The 17377-nt window shown below is 52.3% G+C and overlaps 6 protein-coding genes across 6 annotated transcripts; 3 read left to right on the top strand and 3 right to left on the bottom strand.

Annotated features, from left to right (window-relative positions):
• Window positions 1–835: 835 nt before the first annotated feature.
• Window positions 836–2689, bottom strand: AYL99_09263 (hypothetical protein; the record flags this gene model as incomplete). The annotated part of the gene is made up of 4 exons (XM_018840770.1): window positions 836–1094; window positions 1156–1629; window positions 1679–1987; window positions 2040–2689. 4 exons carry the CDS (start codon window positions 2687–2689, stop codon window positions 836–838), a joined length of 1692 nt encoding a protein of 563 aa, XP_018689451.1.
• An 851-nt stretch (window positions 2690–3540) lies between these two features.
• On the top strand, window positions 3541–4707 carry AYL99_09262 (hypothetical protein; the record flags this gene model as incomplete). The annotated part of the gene is made up of 4 exons (XM_018840769.1): window positions 3541–3766; window positions 3861–3971; window positions 4035–4126; window positions 4192–4707. 4 exons carry the CDS (start codon window positions 3541–3543, stop codon window positions 4705–4707), a joined length of 945 nt encoding a protein of 314 aa, XP_018689450.1.
• Window positions 4708–7585: 2878 nt separating this feature from the next.
• AYL99_09261 (hypothetical protein) lies at window positions 7586–9260 on the top strand (the record flags this gene model as incomplete). The annotated part of the gene is made up of 2 exons (XM_018840768.1): window positions 7586–8723; window positions 8788–9260. 2 exons carry the CDS (start codon window positions 7586–7588, stop codon window positions 9258–9260), a joined length of 1611 nt encoding a protein of 536 aa, XP_018689449.1.
• A 689-nt stretch (window positions 9261–9949) lies between these two features.
• Window positions 9950–10719, top strand: AYL99_09260 (hypothetical protein; the record flags this gene model as incomplete). The annotated part of the gene is made up of 2 exons (XM_018840767.1): window positions 9950–10314; window positions 10368–10719. 2 exons carry the CDS (start codon window positions 9950–9952, stop codon window positions 10717–10719), a joined length of 717 nt encoding a protein of 238 aa, XP_018689448.1.
• Window positions 10720–11991: 1272 nt separating this feature from the next.
• On the bottom strand, window positions 11992–13918 carry AYL99_09259 (hypothetical protein; the record flags this gene model as incomplete). The annotated part of the gene is made up of 5 exons (XM_018840766.1): window positions 11992–12278; window positions 12394–13143; window positions 13269–13446; window positions 13506–13635; window positions 13695–13918. 5 exons carry the CDS (start codon window positions 13916–13918, stop codon window positions 11992–11994), a joined length of 1569 nt encoding a protein of 522 aa, XP_018689447.1.
• Window positions 13919–16427: 2509 nt separating this feature from the next.
• On the bottom strand, window positions 16428–17262 carry AYL99_09258 (60S ribosomal protein L17; the record flags this gene model as incomplete). The annotated part of the gene is made up of 3 exons (XM_018840765.1): window positions 16428–16774; window positions 16971–17187; window positions 17260–17262. The coding sequence occupies 3 exons, from the start codon at window positions 17260–17262 to the stop codon at window positions 16428–16430; spliced, it is 567 nt and encodes a 188-aa protein (XP_018689446.1).
• Between the last annotated feature and the right edge of the window lie 115 nt (window positions 17263–17377).

The raw sequence follows: 17377 nt of genomic DNA, 5'->3' as shown, positions 1-17377 counted from the left end.
GTCTGAGGCGTTTTGTACAGGAACATATCTTTCTGAACTGTATTGTTGTTCGAGTCGGGCCATCCACCCAAGGCGTTCGGAGCCATGCTACAGCTAATGCATCTAGCGGCAAGGGAAGTCCTGCTGCTCTTGAGTTCTTCTCCAAGGGTCCGATGGGAGAGTATGACCGAGGGCTATTCAGTCATACTGGGCTAACCTGGGGAGTGTTACCGTACGTTGAAATACACAGGTCACAATGGAATCAGTTATTTTATAAAGAAATTTTGCTCCTTTGCTTTAGCTTCGATCTTTCTTGACCTCGCGGTCTCATCCCATGGTGTCTTTTAACATTCATCAAACGGGAAATCAAGCGCAAGGCCGACCTACCGAGCAACATTACCAGCCTTTACACTCAGTTCAAGCAAAGCACGCGCGATGTCCTGCTTCCGAGCTGGCCGCCAGCAACGCCCAGATATCGTAACTAATGAGCAAGTCAATAGAATTTCTGTCCCGACTGCAAGCAGATGTCCAGCGCATTCAAACCTTCCCCAGTCATCAGCAGAAATGTGTTGACGAAGCACAATTTTCCGACTCCTAGGTAGACGTCAACAAAAGATACACCTTAATCCACACACTTCATCCTCAGCGTTCCTCCACAGAGATCGACTTTGGTTGTTAAACTCTCCAGTGGGTGCGTTGAGCCAACTGTTGACGATCAGTCGTACCCGCTGCTTGCTTTTGGAGGTACAGCCGCACATTTAAAGATAGATTTTTTCCCTGGAAATTCCGTCGTTACTGAGGTTTGCAAAGGGACTCGAGATGAGCTTGTACGCTGAAGGTCTGTCGTCGAGCCAGATTATAGCGCTTTCGTCCTAGAGAACAAACTGCTGTACACGGCGTCAACGACGGGCTGCGCGCTGATCTGCCTACCGCCAAAATAGCGTCCGTTCAATCCTTTGATGGCGTTTTCTCCCCCTGAGACGCGCTCAAACTTTAGGTAAATGTCGCCTTGGGTGTTGGGGTCGAGGGAAATGTGCACGACGTGGCCGTACTTCTCCTCGCATTCTGCGCGGACGTCATCTTCCAATTCTTTGATCCAGGAATCACCTTCTTCCCTATTCGTATGACGTTAGCAGGAGGTACAGCTTGGAAACCGGTGACAAGGGATTGACTTACTCAGCAGGATCAAACATGTTCCGAAGCAAAACACATCTGCTTGCCTGGCTGACATTGACGGGAAGCGGTTTGCTTTCCTTTTTTGCGGGCAGAGCAGCGCGCTTCGTGTCGGTATCTGCAGATGTGTCATCTGTCCTAGCGAGTTTCCGCATCAATGCATCTCGGCTATAATTGTTGAAATTCACACCAGCGACGTCTGTATCATCCAATGCACTGGCTCCACCTGTTCCCTTTTCATTGTCGCGACCACCTGCACGATCAAATGTGCCTCCGGCGCCTCCGGCGTGAGAGCCACGGCCACCGGAGCCTGAGAATGCGGATCCTTGATTCTGGCCTACGAAGCGTTGCAAGAGGTTGGCAGTCGACTCGGGCGTGAACTTGTCATTTCCGAGTCCGACTCGGATTGGGCGGCCTGCGAGGTCAAAACCATTCATCTTTTCGAGGGCCTCGCGTGCTTGATTTGGGTCACGGAACCTAGTCAATATTAGCATAACCCGGAGCCAGATCTCTGGGAGAGACTTACTGCACAAAGCCGTAACCACGACTGCGACCACTCTCGTCCTTCTGCAGTTGCACAAACTCGAGCTCACCAAATGGCTCAAATACGTTCTGTAGATCTTGTTCAGTAATGCTGAAGTGGATGTTGCCCACATAGAGACGATGGAAAGGGATGCTGTTGTGATTGTTGGTAGTAGCCTCCGGATTGCGAGCTTGTCGATTCTTTTCTGCTTCAGTGAGTTGTGCAATTATAGGGATGCCGAGGAGTTTCTGTCCGGTCATTTGGATGGCTAGTGGGACGGACTCTTCGTTCTTGAACTCGACATAGCCGACACTTTTATACGTATTAGTATGAGACTGCACCATATTGGAAGGGGGTACATTACCCTTTAGAACGCCCGCTAACTCGATCCTTGACGATCTGGGCCTCTGTTACGGGTCCCACTTTCTCGAAAAACTGGATCAACTCCTTTGTACGCAGACGAGCAGCAAGTTGCTGAACAAATACGGTTCTCCTGTCACGCTCGTCCTCAGTAAGTTGTGTCTCAGGAGTCTTGCTCTTGACACGCTTTCTGGGACTGGCCGAGCGACGGCGGTCCCTGTCGCGATCGCGTCGGTAGTCATCGTCTTCACGCCTGGATCGTCCGGTCGGTCGGTAATAGCGATCATACTCTGGAGATCGAGAGCGTCTGCGATGATGGTCATCGTCACGTTTGGACCGTCTCCTATCGTCATCCCGGTCACGGCTGCGGCTTTTCCTCCTGCTGCTTCTGTGACTGCCGTTAGCACTGCCATGCTCGCTCCTAGGACTCTTCATCTCATCATCACGATCTCGACGGTGGTCTCGGTCTCGACTTCGATCTCGTCTCTTGCGGTCCTTGTCGCGATCACGGGAGCCATCGCGGTGTTTGTCTCTGTCACGACGATCGGAGCGGTCACTACGATGACGGTCGTCACCCTCGCGGGGGGAGTCTTTGCCTTTGACATCGTTGGTGGCGGTCGAATCGAGCAACGCCTCAACATCGAGCCCTGACATTTTGAGGAGGAGTTGGCGAACTGTTGGACACAAAGGGCTGATTGATGTAGGATGGAGTAGTTCACTTGGATGTGGTCAGAGTCGCACTCGGAAGCAGGGCGTGCGCAGGCAAACCCTTGCAATGAGCAGTGTCCTGAAGCACTCGACTATAAAGCCGACTTCACCGTCAAGGGTCTTGACAAATGGGGCGAGTTTCAAAGCACTCGCTACAGACAATTGATATATTGAACGAGGGCGGTGGGAAAGGCTCTCTGCTTGATACTGTCTAGAGTGAGAAGTTTCTCGAGTCACGAAATCTAAGGCATACGGGACGAATCTGGGCTTGGCGGTCTAAAGGCCGATGGGCGTCCACGTGGGAGTGACAGAGAGTGAGTCACGTGGCTCTGGGCCGTGAAATCGCCCCAACTACGCTCGCCAGACCTTCCCCTGTAATACAAAGACAACCTTGTCCCATCCAGGGGCAGCCTTGCTACAGTACCTGCACCCGTTACCCCTGGTAGACATCTCGTGGACCAGAGACCCTTGCTACGGCGAGGCATGAAAGCTGCTCTCAGAACTGCGTCGGGCTGGATGAATGGAAGACTGATCTAGGTTTTCTTGGACTGGGAATGGAGAAAGACGGAGTTTCTTGTGAACCTCGGGAAAAGAGCACCCATCTCCACCTTCCCGGGTCCTTGGCCTTTCCCCAGGAGATAAAAGAACGGAAAAAGCTGTGGTTATGTGGCTTTTCCGAATGCTAGGAAATGATTTCCTCTGGAGATATAAATCTTCAGACTTGCGGCCGGGAACTAGAGCCTGATCTTTGACCCATCGAAGAACAACCAAATCCAATATATTCATCCCTGCTCACCATGGCTCGATCCCAAGCCCATGAGGAACGCAACCAGATGCTGCGGGGCGGCATGAGCTCTCTTGAAGCCGCTCTAAGCCTTACGGTACCTACTAAAGACACCGTCGTGTCCGAGACCAAGAGGCTGGGTCAAGCAGTGAGGACAGAAGATATCCCAGACAGCAATGGAGCAAAGATTCATTGGATAGGAGACAGCTCTGCCCCAAACGTGATTCTTTATTTTCACGGTATGCGAATAGTTCCAGTCTGGTTTACTACCTATTCTCTCGTTGTATTTCAAGCGTCTTGCCGGGCATGGCTGACGTTAGAACTCATGATCAGGCGGAGGTCTCGGCATTCCAGCTATGCCAGGGCATATTGCATTCTGGGTGGATACGCAACAAAGACTGGCGAAGGAAGGCAAATCGTTCTCGATTGCTTTTGTGGAGTATGGTGAGATTCGACACGGAAATGCCGTAAGGATATAGCTTTGACGATTTAACTGCTACCCCCTAGGTCTATCGCCTGAACATCGATTTCCGACGCAGTATAAGCAGGCTGTGCAGGCCGTAAAAACGGTTCTGCAATCTGGTCGCAAACCATCAGATGTGAGCGACATGTTGTCCTTCGCAGAAGGAATGTTTGAGGACGGCCTTATTGATAAGATCAACAGGTCATTGTTGGCGGCGACTCTGCCGGTGGCAACTTGGCCGTCGGTATTCTGTCTGCAACATTGCATTCTCGTGCAGGAATCCCTTCTTTGAATCTCGACACTCCCCTGAAAGGAGCTCTCCTAATCTCGCCTTGGGTCGACCTCTCCGTCGGTACAAGCAAATCCTGGGTCGAAAACAAGGACAAGGACATTATTTCCGCAGCTATCGTCCCTGCACTGGTCAAGAATCTCATTTCCGATGACGATCGCAATGAATATACAGACCCCATCCGCGCCGACTCGAAATGGTGGGCTGGGGTGCCGGTTAGCTCTATCCTTGCATTGGCTGGGACGCACGAGATGTTTTACGATGATATCACCAAGTTCTCTCAGAAGCTCAAGGATGGTGGGCTGAATGTGGAGGTCGTCGACTGTCCACAGCAGGTGCATATTGATTGTATACTTGATACTCAGTCAGGTTTGGAGCACGGCACCATGTCTCATGCAATATGGGATTGGCTGAAGAGGGTGCTGTAGAGGACTTCCGGATCCACATAATTATGGTTTGAACATCCCTATGTTAACGGTCGCCACCCGACAGGTATCTCTACTCCGTCTGTTCTCGGTTCAGTGAATGGTTGTGTCTCCGCAATCCCTCCTTTTCCGTGATAACCCACAGCCTTGTGGAAGGATTAAGCCCGAAGCTGTAGGGGCATAGAACGAGCACATTACTGTCCTATATCATTGCTCCGCTCTCGATCTTCTGGTCATAGATTCGGCGCTTGCGATGAGGTAGAGAGATATTGCTCTTGCATAACCGGCTGTTTCTCAACTGGTTGCTGACGATTGTGGCTAACAGGCCTATCTTGAACCGAGTGTTCCTGCCGAGAATGACAGTTTCACTTGCTCCAATGTAGCTCTGTGTTCCTGAAATCTATAACAATCAGCAAATTTTCGCGTATCAAACCGTTTTTTGCAATTCAGAGGCGTGTGCAGAGCTCTGATTTCCGATTTGCTCTGGTCCGACAGGGCAATCATGAAGAACAGCCGTTGTGCGATATACCTTGTCTCTGCTCTCTTTGAGACATAGCACGATGGCTTCTGACACAAATCCAAGGGAAATGAGCCGGTCATGGGGTCTGAGGGTTTCATGTCTGACGAAGAGAGCTGCTCAGATCTGCTCCTTGGCGAGAGATCTTGTGCCCATGGTGACAGAAGGGGATCGAACAGGTCAGGAGGAAATCAGGCAGCGTTGGTGCAGTAGTGGCTGTTGCTTTTGGACTCCAACACGCATGGAAGCATCCATTTTCATATCATGATTGCGATCGTTCTCGAGGAACACGGACAGGGAAGGGATCACAATCACATGATCTGTAGAGTAACAGTCAGCATGAGGCAATGACTACATATCTGATGGGAGAGCACTCGTCCTTTGAACTCAATGCATTGATTGGGGTCAGTGTTCGCAGCCAGAGGCTGATTCTGCCTTGTGGGTTGCTCGCCAAAGTGTCCTTGCGACGGGCCTTGATGGTGAAAGATACCAGGGAAGACAACAAAGACGAACGAAGGAGATTGAAGTGGCTATGGTCGTCCACTTGTAGTCGCGGAAGGCCAGTAAAGGACACAGAGTGAACTCCATCAGCCGCGTGCGGCTGGCTCCCCCTGCTCTCTCCTCGTTCTTGGCCACCCCCGTCGCCTCAGCCGCGTGCCTAAGCCGCCTTGCTTCCCTCCAAGCATTCTTCTATCGTGTTAATGTGGCTTGGTGAGTGTCAGGGACGCCCAGAATCGGTATAGCCCACGAAACCGCATCACTTCAAACACAAAAACCAAACCGCCAACTGGCAAACTCCTTCTTCCTTCCTTCATCAACCACCTCTTCCACCAACCATCTCCATCCACGTCAACATCATTACATTCTTGCGTTCCCTTTATCTTTTCCTCTTCTTTGAGGGGCTGGCAGGCACACGACGTTGAGACAGAGTTGCAGGATAGCCTGCAAGACCAGTATGGTCCCTCTGTTTCAACGTTGTGTGTTTGCCAGCCCTCTCGATCTGCCCGAGCGACAACAGAGCACCCAGTGCTCAACAACAAAATGCAATGTAAACAGAACCTGTCCTTGTGATATGAGCCTTTGACTGACCATGCACAGAGTATATAAATAAAGAGGTGCCGGTTCCGGTGAGTTCTTGTGCCGCCCTGCATGTTGCCCCTTTGCCCCCTTACCCTTGAGTGCACATTACCTTGGACGACGTGGAAGGAGGAGGAAAGACAACACCATGCCTTCTAGAATGCAAAAACGACGCACAATTCCGGTGCCTGAGAGCTGTATCAGCTTCAAAACAAGCATGTCACACAGCCTGGATCCCACGACTCCTCACACGACAGAGTCACCTAGCTCTGCACTTTGGCTTGCAGTGAAAGCAAAGTGGAATGCCCTGGCTCTGCCTCACGACACAGCACGCACATGGATTCGCCAGCAAGGCCCTCTCAAGCCTTCTGGAGTAACATTTGCCAGCGCTATCCTTCCCGATGCCAGCTGTTCCAGAGGCTCAAGCATCACCCATGGCCCTGTCACAAGTTCTCACACGTCAGCCATAGCCTCAGAACTCACCTGAAAGGGTGCTGAATCTTTGGGCGCATGTGTTCTTGGGCAACGGTGACTATGCTCAGCCTGCAGTGAAGTGACAAGTCGTTGTCACCGATGTCCAGATGTCCGAGCATGTGCAGTTCCTCTAGAGGGGTTCGGGGTATTTAAACCTCCTGTGCCTCTCTAGATTGTTCTGTTTCCTCATCCTCTCGGCATCTGGTTGTTGTTCTTTCTTTGGCCTTGTTCATCGTCCTTCTGAAACGCTTGTCCAACACAAAAGACACATCATAGGACATCAGTTGATCAAAAACATTTCTCTGGCTCAGCGAAAATCACTATTGTGCGGCAGTTTGGCAGTTTGGCAGCTTTCCACGTCGTCCAGCTCGTCTTGGCGTCAGGAGTGATAAAACCGGCCTCTGACTTTTTCTGTCACCTTCAGTCTCTTTTCTTCCTTCCGGCAAAGGTTGCTCTTCTGACTCTTCACGGTAGGCCTTCTACTCCTCTTCTGTTGCCGTTGGCTTGGATCTCCAGTCGTCACCTTGAAACTCCCATCATTGTCATCTCACCGCCGCTGTCAACAACAAAGCGCTCCTTGAGCCGTCTTGTTCTGAGCCAGCAGCAAGAGGCCTGACATCGTTCTTGGTGTGCAGACCTAGGAGACTGCACTGCACCTTGCTGCAAGAAATCTCTGATCCTCGGATCTTCCAACTCGTCCTGTCTCTCGACTTGTCAACTTTTTTTCACTTTTACCACGTCAAGCCCCGCCAGCCTGCCTCACCTTCTCTGATCCAACCTTTGCTCACTCATTTCTCCTTTGCACAGATCGAGATGGCCTCTTACCATGGCCGTGACATGTCGCTAGCGGCCTCTGTCACTTCTCCCATCATTGAGCAAGCGCAGACCAGACTGAGCCAGTCTGAGCGCAACTACTCCAGAACCCAGCAAGATCTGCAGGATGCCATGCGCATTCGAGCAACAACACCAATGTCGGCAGTTGAGAGCAACACCAAAGACACCGAGATCGCGTCATTGCGGCGCAAGCTGCTTGACCAGGAGGCGGAGATGAACGTCTTGAGGGAGGAAATCGAGAAACAGCGGAAGACCATCAAGACCCAGAGCGAGGCCATCGCCCACCCCAAGCAACACTACGCCACACCAACGCCCAACCGTTTCGGGGGCAACCAGCAGTATGGCGCAAACCCGAACATTCAGCCACCTCCACCTCCACCAGCACCGATCTTCGCCGCGGGAAATGCTATCACATACACACAGCCTCGTCCTGCGATGACTGGACCTCTCCAACAGCAACCCGGAAGCACTCCTTCACCCTTCGATGACTCCATGACCCAGCAGTTCTCCGCTCTCTCAGTCAATCCCCCTCGCGGTCCACAGATGCACCACCCACAACCGGGTCCGTTCCGACAACCTGGTCACGTCAACGAGTTCGGTTCTCCGGAGCCAGGGAGACCATACAATACCAGTATGGTCACCCAGTCAACTCCCATGGGGCCTGCGAAAGGCAGCAATAGAGCTCCAGCCCCAGGTTCAGCAGCCAGGATGCATGCTCAAGGCATGCACAGCACGGTCCTACCGCCTCCACAGATGCCCACAATTCCCAACCCTGTCCCCATGGTCACCGGCGTGCATCTCGTGGTCCCAGAAGCTGTCTCTCGTATGTTCGCCCACGTGCTTCACATGGCAGAGATGTATGCATACTCCCATGTCAACACACCAAGCACACAAAAGGACAATGGAATGCCACAAGAGGTCAAGGACCGACTGATGAGGGCTGCATCCACCACTTCGGCATTCCAGTTCATGCAGACACCCTACACGCGCTATATGCTCGTCTACAAGATCATCCTCCAGTTCATGATCAAGACCATTCTCAAGCATGACTGCTTCACCGGATTCGACCCAGAGGCTGACCGTGTCATCGAACACTGCAAGAATCAAATGTACCAGAGTGAGTACCTAGCTGGCCTTCCCTCCATCTGGATACGCGAGCCGTTACTGACATGACCCTGCAGCAACCCCGGCCCAGGTCAAGTACCAGCTGCTCACCACCATGGCAGTTCAGATCCAGAAGATCAAGATGAATCCCAACTTCCAGAATTTCGTCAACAACATCGCCCGCACGCGCGGCAACGAGATCTGGAGAGTCCTCAAGCCGATGATGCACACCAAGACATCACGGGACTGGGACGACTTGTACGAACTGATGATCAACGCCCACCAGCTTGCCCAGATGATGTTCTCTGGTTCGGAAGAGTACAAATTTGACTTTCCAACAATGGGACAGCTGTTCCAAAAAGACTGGATGGAGCCACGGGACCCATTCAAGAACGTGCACACTCCGGAGCAAATGGAGGCGATGGGAGCGACAATCAGGCTTGGGATTACGCCACTCATCAGTGTGCGGACCAGCACTCCAGAAGGACTGGTAAAGTCGTGCATCATTCTGAAAGCATTTGTTTTGATCAAAGCAGACAAAGGAAATTGAGGGAATGTGTGAGACTTTGATGGCGGTGGTGGTAGTGGTGGTGGATGTTGGGATGGTGCAAACTTTGCTGAATGTGATGATCCATAAGGATCGATTTCCAAAGGCGGGAATCAAACATGCCAAGAACATGGCAAACGTGTGGAGCCACCATAGAAAAGTTGTGCTTCAGATATGCACTCTGTCCCGAGACAGAAACACAGAATCATGAGTGATTTTTTTTGATCAATTTGACCAAGTCCCTCCTTGTTTGCTCCAAGTTGGTCCTCCTCTTCTCTCATCTTGTCGCCATCCATTCTGTACGGCAGTCTCTCCCTGCCCATCGACCAAGCCCCCCTGGTGATGTGGCATGACGACGCTCTTGGGCTCATCGTCCCCACACACATCCCGGTTGAACGGTCAGCTTCCGTCAGCCGCAATCACGACGACACGAGGCTGAAAATAGCCTTGTCGACCACCAAAAGGGGGGCAGAAAATCCGGGGAATCACCGCGATGACCGGACTCTGCCCTGTCTCGTATTGGGATGCGTATGCGTCATATAGGGCAGGGACAGCCAGGGGGCTATATAGGTCGATGCCTTCAACAAAGACCTCTGTATCCTCTCTCTGATCTCCAACCTGCCCATCCTATACCTGAGAACGAACACCAAATATTAACCAAATAAATCAATTCTCTACCTATTTCCAGCATCATGCGCAGCAGCAGGTACGCTCTCCTCTCGCTCGGTGCCGGTGCCGCCGTAGCATCGGCCGCGACGATTGACGTCAACGTGGGCCAAAACGGCTTCACCTACTCTCCGGACACGGTCATGGCGGCGGTGGGCGACGTGGTCAACTTCCACTTCTACCCGGGCGAGCACACGGTCACGCAGTCGTCGTTCGACAGCCCGTGCCAGCCGGTGTCGGGCAACGCCATCAACTCGGGCGTCATCAACTCCAACTCTGGCCAGGCGAGCACCATGTTCTCCATGCGCGTCAACTCCACCGACCCCATCTGGATCTATTGCGGCCAGGTCGGGCACTGTGCCGCGGGCATGGCCATGGTGATCAATCCACCGTAAGAGAGCCGTCACTTTTTATGTGACGACGCCTCTGCTGACAGGTGTACAGATCGAACGGCAACACGCTGGCCGCCTATCAATCAGCCGCCAGCGGGAAGTCGGGCCAGATCCCTTCCAACGTGTTCGGAGGCGTCATTGTCGCCAACGTGGACGGTGCCGGGGCCAGCTCGAGCAGCAGCAGCAGCAGCTCTTCCGCCTCTGGCTCTAGCTCCATCACCTCGGGATCCTCGTCTGCGACCTCGTCCGCTACGACGACAACCGCGGCCGCCAGCTCGACCAATTCGGCCTCCTCGGCACAGTCGACGGGCAACGCCGCCTCGTCGAGCTTCGGTGTTCTGTCCCTGGAGTGGTCGCTTGTGGGCACCCTGTTGGCTCCAGTCGCGGCATATTTATTCTCTTAAAATGGTGGCGCTGGCTGCGAGAAGGAACGGAAAGAGCACGTTGATCTGGTCCTATGCAGGTGGTGGAGACGTACCCGTCACTTTCGACGCATGCAGTATCGGTGAATGCAAGGGGGCGGAACCTGGATGGACCAGGGCCACCCCCAAAAAAGAAGAAGAGATCGCAATATAAAGCTGCAAAAACTGAATCGCTGATTGAAATGTAAGGTTAGAGAAGCCAGGATTTTATGTTTTCTGTAATGTACCATTGATAATATATGTCTAGACTACTAGGTACTGAACGACTTGAGCTTTTAGAATAAGATTCTCCCGCCACCCTGGCCTCCCTTTCATTTATTCTTCCCCTTTCCATCTCCCACTGGCATAAAGAATAGATCGATGAATGAATAAATGAGTGAGTGATTGAGTGAGCGAGCGGGTGGTGCGAGGCCTACCGCGGCGTCACAAATCCTCAGTTAAGTAGCCTCCCATCCACGCCTTGGCTACCTGCCTGCCACGTCCGCATGTCACTTTCAAGCAAACCAAGTCTACAGTATCACACCAAACCCAGGGCCTTTTGTTCGCCCGCGGCGGATGTCTGGTACGGTATGGATGCCCGTAAGGCTCTGTCGTGCATTGTTATCATTATTATGCACGAATACGGAGGTATGTATGTATGTACACATGCATGCAGGCATGCACGCACGTAGTTCAGAAAAATCCCCGGCGCGATCGATCGGATCCAATCTACCGAGGAAGTACAGTAGTGCGTAAGTGATCGACTGTGCATGTGTGCCCTCATGAAGCATGGCTGGCTACTTCACACCATCATCTATATTTAGCAGAGGCGGACGTTACATATGCTAAATAGTTCAGCCAGTGCTAGCTAGGCAGGGGATATAGCCGATATAATTATCAGCGAGAGATGACACAACCCATACCAACAAACAAACATGCAACGTCATCAGCTATAATTACAGAGCTGATTCCTGGGGGCATCTATTGCACATTGTTGAAACCGCGCATCGTCATTTGTTATGTGTCCTCGTCGATCTACTGGTTCCTGCCCTCGGACTCGGGTGAGTGGTTATCCAAACCTTCCAAGCAGAGCCAAGTACACGGGTGCAGGTGTGTGTTCCTGGGAGGAATCTGCGGTGCTGGGAGAGTGCAGCAGCGATTGTGTTCTCAAATTGGTTTCTGAGCATCTGGCTCTCGTCCTCGGACAGTTGTTTCGGCCTTTCTCTTCTCATAATCGGCATCTCTGTCCTTCCCTTTCCTTTTCCCCCCCCTCTCTTACAAAGTATATCTGTAGAACGGGCTCCTGTCGCCCAAATCCAGCAGCTCCTGCTCGGTATACTTGGCCTTGATGGCCTCCTCGCCCTCTCGGGCCACCAGCTCGTCACGCCTTTTGTTCTCGCGCTGGTACGCGACTCGGAGCACAAAAGCGGCGATGATTCCCATTACGCAGATCCCCAGACTGACGCCGAAGCCCGTCGGGTATTTAGGTGCCTGTGCCGAGAAGTAGATATTGCTTCCACAGATGCCGCCCAGGTTACCGACACTGATCAGCAGGGCCATGCCTATGGGGTGGGAGCGTACGTTAGCAGCTTGCAATACGCTATCGCCGAAGCTGAGATGTAGCGATGCCTCTGAAATGGATGAAAATCACTTGGCAGAGGAGAAGGAGCAACTCACCGACTGCGCGCTTGGAGGACGGCGCCAGATTGTTGGCGATCAAGGTCACCACACAGGTAAAGGGGCAGTATAGGCCTGTCGCCACAAAAAAGAGGAATAAGTAGGACACGCCGGAATATCTGGGGTGCGGGATTGCTAGCTGGGCGATGAAACCAACGACACCAATGGCAAAACCGCCCATGATGAACGGAGTTCGTTGATGAATATAGTCGGCCCAGAAGGCCACAATCACTGTGGCGATCATTCCAACCACATAGATGGGGATGGTCATGAGCTGTGCATTGGCGGAGCTGTAGCCCATTTGCTCGATTACAGAGGGCACCGTTGCCGTGAAGCCGTAGGTGCCGATACTGCATGCCCAGAAGGGAATGACGGCGCACCAGATCTTCCAATCCGAGAACCCGGCTCTGATGTAGGCCCAGCTTATCTTGTCCACGTTAGTCACTCTGCCTTGACCCGAGCCGGTATGCAGAGCAATGCGATTGACAATGAATTCTCGCTCTTGTTTGGTCAGGAATCTTGCCGTCTCGGGCTTGTCAGGCAAGAGGAAGAACAGGGTGAAAGACACAGCAATGGGCGCCAGTCCCTCGAGAATAAAGATCCATTTCCAGCCCGCGAGGCCAGCAATGCCATCCATCTTCTCGATGGCGAAGGCCAAAAGCCCTGAGAATGCGCCGGATAGAGAGGCTGCTGCGTAGAAGACAGCCATGCGACGTTGGACCTCATAGCGTTGATACCAGATGGTGAGCACTGAGGCCAGAGCCAGGGTTAGCGTTGTATTCGTCATCTAACTTTGGGTAGTCGCGAGCCTCTCAAGGTCGCCGCTGTTTGGACTTGACAATATGCTTCGCGTGCGACAATAAAGGTTGACTTACAGTACGTCGCTGCCGGAAAGAACCCTGCTTCGGTCAACCCAAGGAAGAAACGAGCAGTCACAAGCCCCCTGTAGGTAGTAACGATTCCCATCAAGGTCATGACGAGACCCCATAGAAAGCAGAGAATGGAGATCCAGATCGATGGCCTGAGTATCTTGAGGACAATGTTGGAAGGCACCTGGTTTTTTCTTCTGTCAATTCAAATTCTTGCACAGACAGTTTTTCTTAATTCCATACCTCGAACAATGCATACGGCACGAAGAACACGGTCAGGGCAGTATTGTAGCGCATTCCGTAGAGCTTGAGATCGTCGTACATGCCCGCGATCTTAGCATTACCGATGTTGCTTCGGTCGATGTATGCAAGACTGCACTTGGTCAGAACCCGGGTCACACCGCAATGATCCCGAGGGAACCTTGTCCTTACAGATATAGGACTCCAAGCAGTGGAATCAGTCTGTAGTCGACCTTCCTCAAGATCCTCTGAACTTCCTTCTGGTCGTAGTGAGGTTCGACCTGCTCCGCATCGTAGCCAGCGTCCACGGTACGGAGCCCGCCTGCGTCATCGACATCAGCAGAGGTTTTTATACCAATCTCCTTCTCTTCGGCGCCGCCGTATTCGACCTTCTGTGTATGCTGCTTTTCCGTCATTTTTTGCTTTTCAGAGGAAATTTCTTTGAAAACGAGGAGAAAGGTCACACGAAGAACACAAAGCAAAACTGCCGTGGAGCTGGAGCAGACATCCCATCACCAACAAACCCTCAAGACGCCGCGCTGGTTATGAGCCTGACGTGCGACTGGTGAGGGTATTGGCATGCAGCTTGAGACCCGGGGTGCGATGTCCACCGGAGGCCATCTAACTCGAAGGTCTCCATCCATCCACCCATCCATCCATCCCCGTTTTGGTAGCAGGGGTGCAGGCAAGGATCACCGCCGGACTCAGACCACGAGGGGCTTGCTTTTCTAGAACCGAGCCCGTTCTTCACAAGGAGACACAAAGATCCTGTTCCAGGGACTATTGGCGGATCCCCAACTGCCGAGTCTGCCTGCCTTTTGATATGTGGGAAAAGGTCCCTTGGCAAATGCAACGTGGGGATCACAAACGTGCCCAGGCTTTAGTGTTTCTTCCACCGGGGCAAGGCAACTTGGCTGGCGCTGCTCATTTTGCCAATGTTGCGTGATAGACTTGTCTTTTCTCGGTTCGGGGGTGTCGGAATCTTTCAACTTGGTGTTAACAACCATCCACCGATTGCTCTCTGGTCCGAGGCCTGGGGATCGTACATGGAGAGCGCATTGTGTCAGCTGATTACATGGTTGCTGTCGTCCTTTGATGGCCCCCTATTTAGGATCAGCCTGGTGGGGCTGACATGCGCCTGCAGAATAGATGTGGGGTATCTCAACATAATGCGGAGATGGCGGTGACGACACCCATCGAGCCAGATCGACGTTGCTCCCGAGGCTCCCTTGGCGGTTGTAACTATTCAAGATACTGGTCACAGTAGTCTTGGCGATCGAGTTCGATCAGTCAAGTTTGGTGAAAATCGGCCAGAGAATGTGCACTGGCCCCGGTTGAGGCAAGTCTCCAAGAACATCACAACCAGGACTGGGGAGAGCTTGATGTCACAGCAGGTCTGGCTTCTCTAATCGTTGGGTTGTCTGGGTGTCTGAACCACTCCGGTGGGACTCACTAAACAAATGGCCTTTGTACAGAATGCAGGATAGAATGTTGTAATACATGGCAAGGCCTTGATTAGTGGCCCCCCCCCCCCCCCCCCCTCCATGCAGGAGTGGTTAACTGATCAGAAAATGTCCGTCCGAGCTAACGATGTTCTCTTCACCTCCGCTAGTCCCGTCTTCGGCGACTAGTCGACGACCACCGGGGATTACTCACGTTGGCGTGTAGCTGGGATATATTCTTCTTCCTAGTCGGACTGGCTTCCTTAGGTGAGTGCGGTGGAAGGTGCTGCCTGATAGGAGGTTACAAGACTCGTTCGCCTCTTGTCTCGGATGTGGTGCGGCGATGGAGTGTAGAGGACATGCTGGGGGCGGAATTGGAGAGTCCGTTGGGCTTTTTGTCGGAGAAAACGTGATATTGGCCGGTATCTGCAATATTCAAGACGACAATCGCATATCTCTAACCGTGTTGCTACCAGGGGGATGTGTAGGACGTCACCCTAATTGCTATCGATGACGATATGAATGGCGAAGTGTCCGCCTATACTTGAGGAAGACGAACGCATGTGTTGGACCATTGGCATGAGCGAGATTGGGTGTGAAAATATGGCCGAATAAAGTCGACGTTGAAAAGAGCAGAAGCTTGTATTTCTAAGGTAAGATCAGAGGTAAGAACGTTGTGGATAAGAAGCCTCAACCGATCAAGTCTCATGATCGAAATTTGGAGCTTCCGAGAAATCCAAAAAAGAGACTGGCTGCTGGTCACTCGTGCTCCGAGAAGCCATCGGGCTCCGTGTACCAGGGACGGAGACACCGACATGATGTGAGTGGCAACCACGAATACCGTACCTCAAGAAGATCCGTCACCGTAAAGCAGGTGACTTGATCAATGCCAAATGCCTATGACAGCCCTCTGTCACCGGTGTCTTCGCACGAAACAAAGCAGCAAGCATGAGAACTGGAACTGGAAAATACTTCAAAGACACACGAGATTAGTTACGATGCGAATAAAAGCAAGAAGGTCCATACCGCTCTTGACGCGTTTCGCTCGTTTAAGGCCGAGATTGTCTGAGGATCAGAGCAATGCAAGGAGGACAAGAACGTTTGTCAGCACATGACAACATCATTGGGGGAAAGAATGAGGGCTGCAGCACGGTAATCAGGACGAATGGGATGTTTAAGCCATAGCAAACAACACAGAAAATGCACTCGAAAAGCATTGTGGTTCATTGTTTTTGCATAGTCGAAAGCCCGGCCACGGATCTGCAAAGGTCCTTTTCTCACTCAGTCGCTTTGAGCGAAGCGTGCTGGCAAATCGGGGCAACGAATGAGCTCATCTAGGATCATTTCGTGCCGACCTATCGCTTCTTTTTCCATGGACTCCCCGATGCCACGTAGAAAGCCCTCTTCGTATCTGCTCAACGTCCCCATTCAACCAACATCCGGAAGAGTAAAGGACACAATGAGCAATTTTCATCAACCCCCTTTATGCCGCCGTGATAGCCTTCTGTCTCCGAGCAGCTCGCTGTCTGGTGGACAATCTCGTTCCTTTGGCAACGCCCAATTCCTCAGCCTTGGTAACGGCCTCCTCAGCCTCCGTCAAGATCAGTTCGATGTGGCACGGATTGGACATGTAGGGGTTAATACGACCGTGGGCACGGTATGTGCGACGTCGCTGCTTCGGCGCCTGGTTGACTTGGATGTGCTTGACAATGAGTTTGGAAGTGTCGAGACCCTTGGTGTCGGCGTTGGCTTCGGCATTCTTGAGCAGACCCAACAGGAACTCGGCCGACTTGACGGGCCAGCGCGCTTTCGACACTCCGAATTGTTTGCCTGCGCAAGGGAAAGTGTTAGCAACCGCCATTGGCATTCATATAAAGACCGCTGAGCAACAGACGAGCATCCGTCAGTAGTCATCCTCATCCTCTGGTGAGAATTCTCTCCAAGCTCCCTATTCAGTGCGCTTGTAAGAGAATCCTCGCAGAAATGATCCACCTCTTCTCACGAAGAAATCTGATTATTTTCGTACCTTGTGCGCTCCGTCCAGTGCTACCCGCATATCTCCTCATTGGCACAGCCTCCTTGAGTTGTTTGACGTTCTCGAGGTACTGGAGGGCGCGGTCGAGTTTCCATCCGTTGATAGCTTGAGCGGTTTCGCGGGTGTTCTTGAAACTGACTCGCAAGTAACTGCCACGGCTTCGAGCCGAGCGGGCGCTGGGAATACGGTCGGCCGGGGCGTAGCGGACCTGTTGCGTAGAAGTCAGTCATCGATATCGGTGAAATCTCAAGAGTCCAATTCCAAAAGAATCGGCACATACCATCTTGACAGGTATGGGAGCGGTGAGATGGTCCTGTTCGTTGTTGTCAATTCAATCTCGAAAATGATGGCCGCAGACTACGGGGAAATTTTGGTTGTGGGAAATGCCAAGACTGCGA

The sequence above is a fragment of the Fonsecaea erecta genome (assembly GCF_001651985.1).
Source record: "Fonsecaea erecta strain CBS 125763 chromosome Unknown Scaff9, whole genome shotgun sequence".
Lineage (NCBI taxonomy): Eukaryota > Fungi > Ascomycota > Eurotiomycetes > Chaetothyriales > Herpotrichiellaceae > Fonsecaea > Fonsecaea erecta.
The sequence above is the reverse complement of the archived record's forward strand: the minus strand, read 5'-3'. Positions and strand labels throughout refer to the sequence as shown.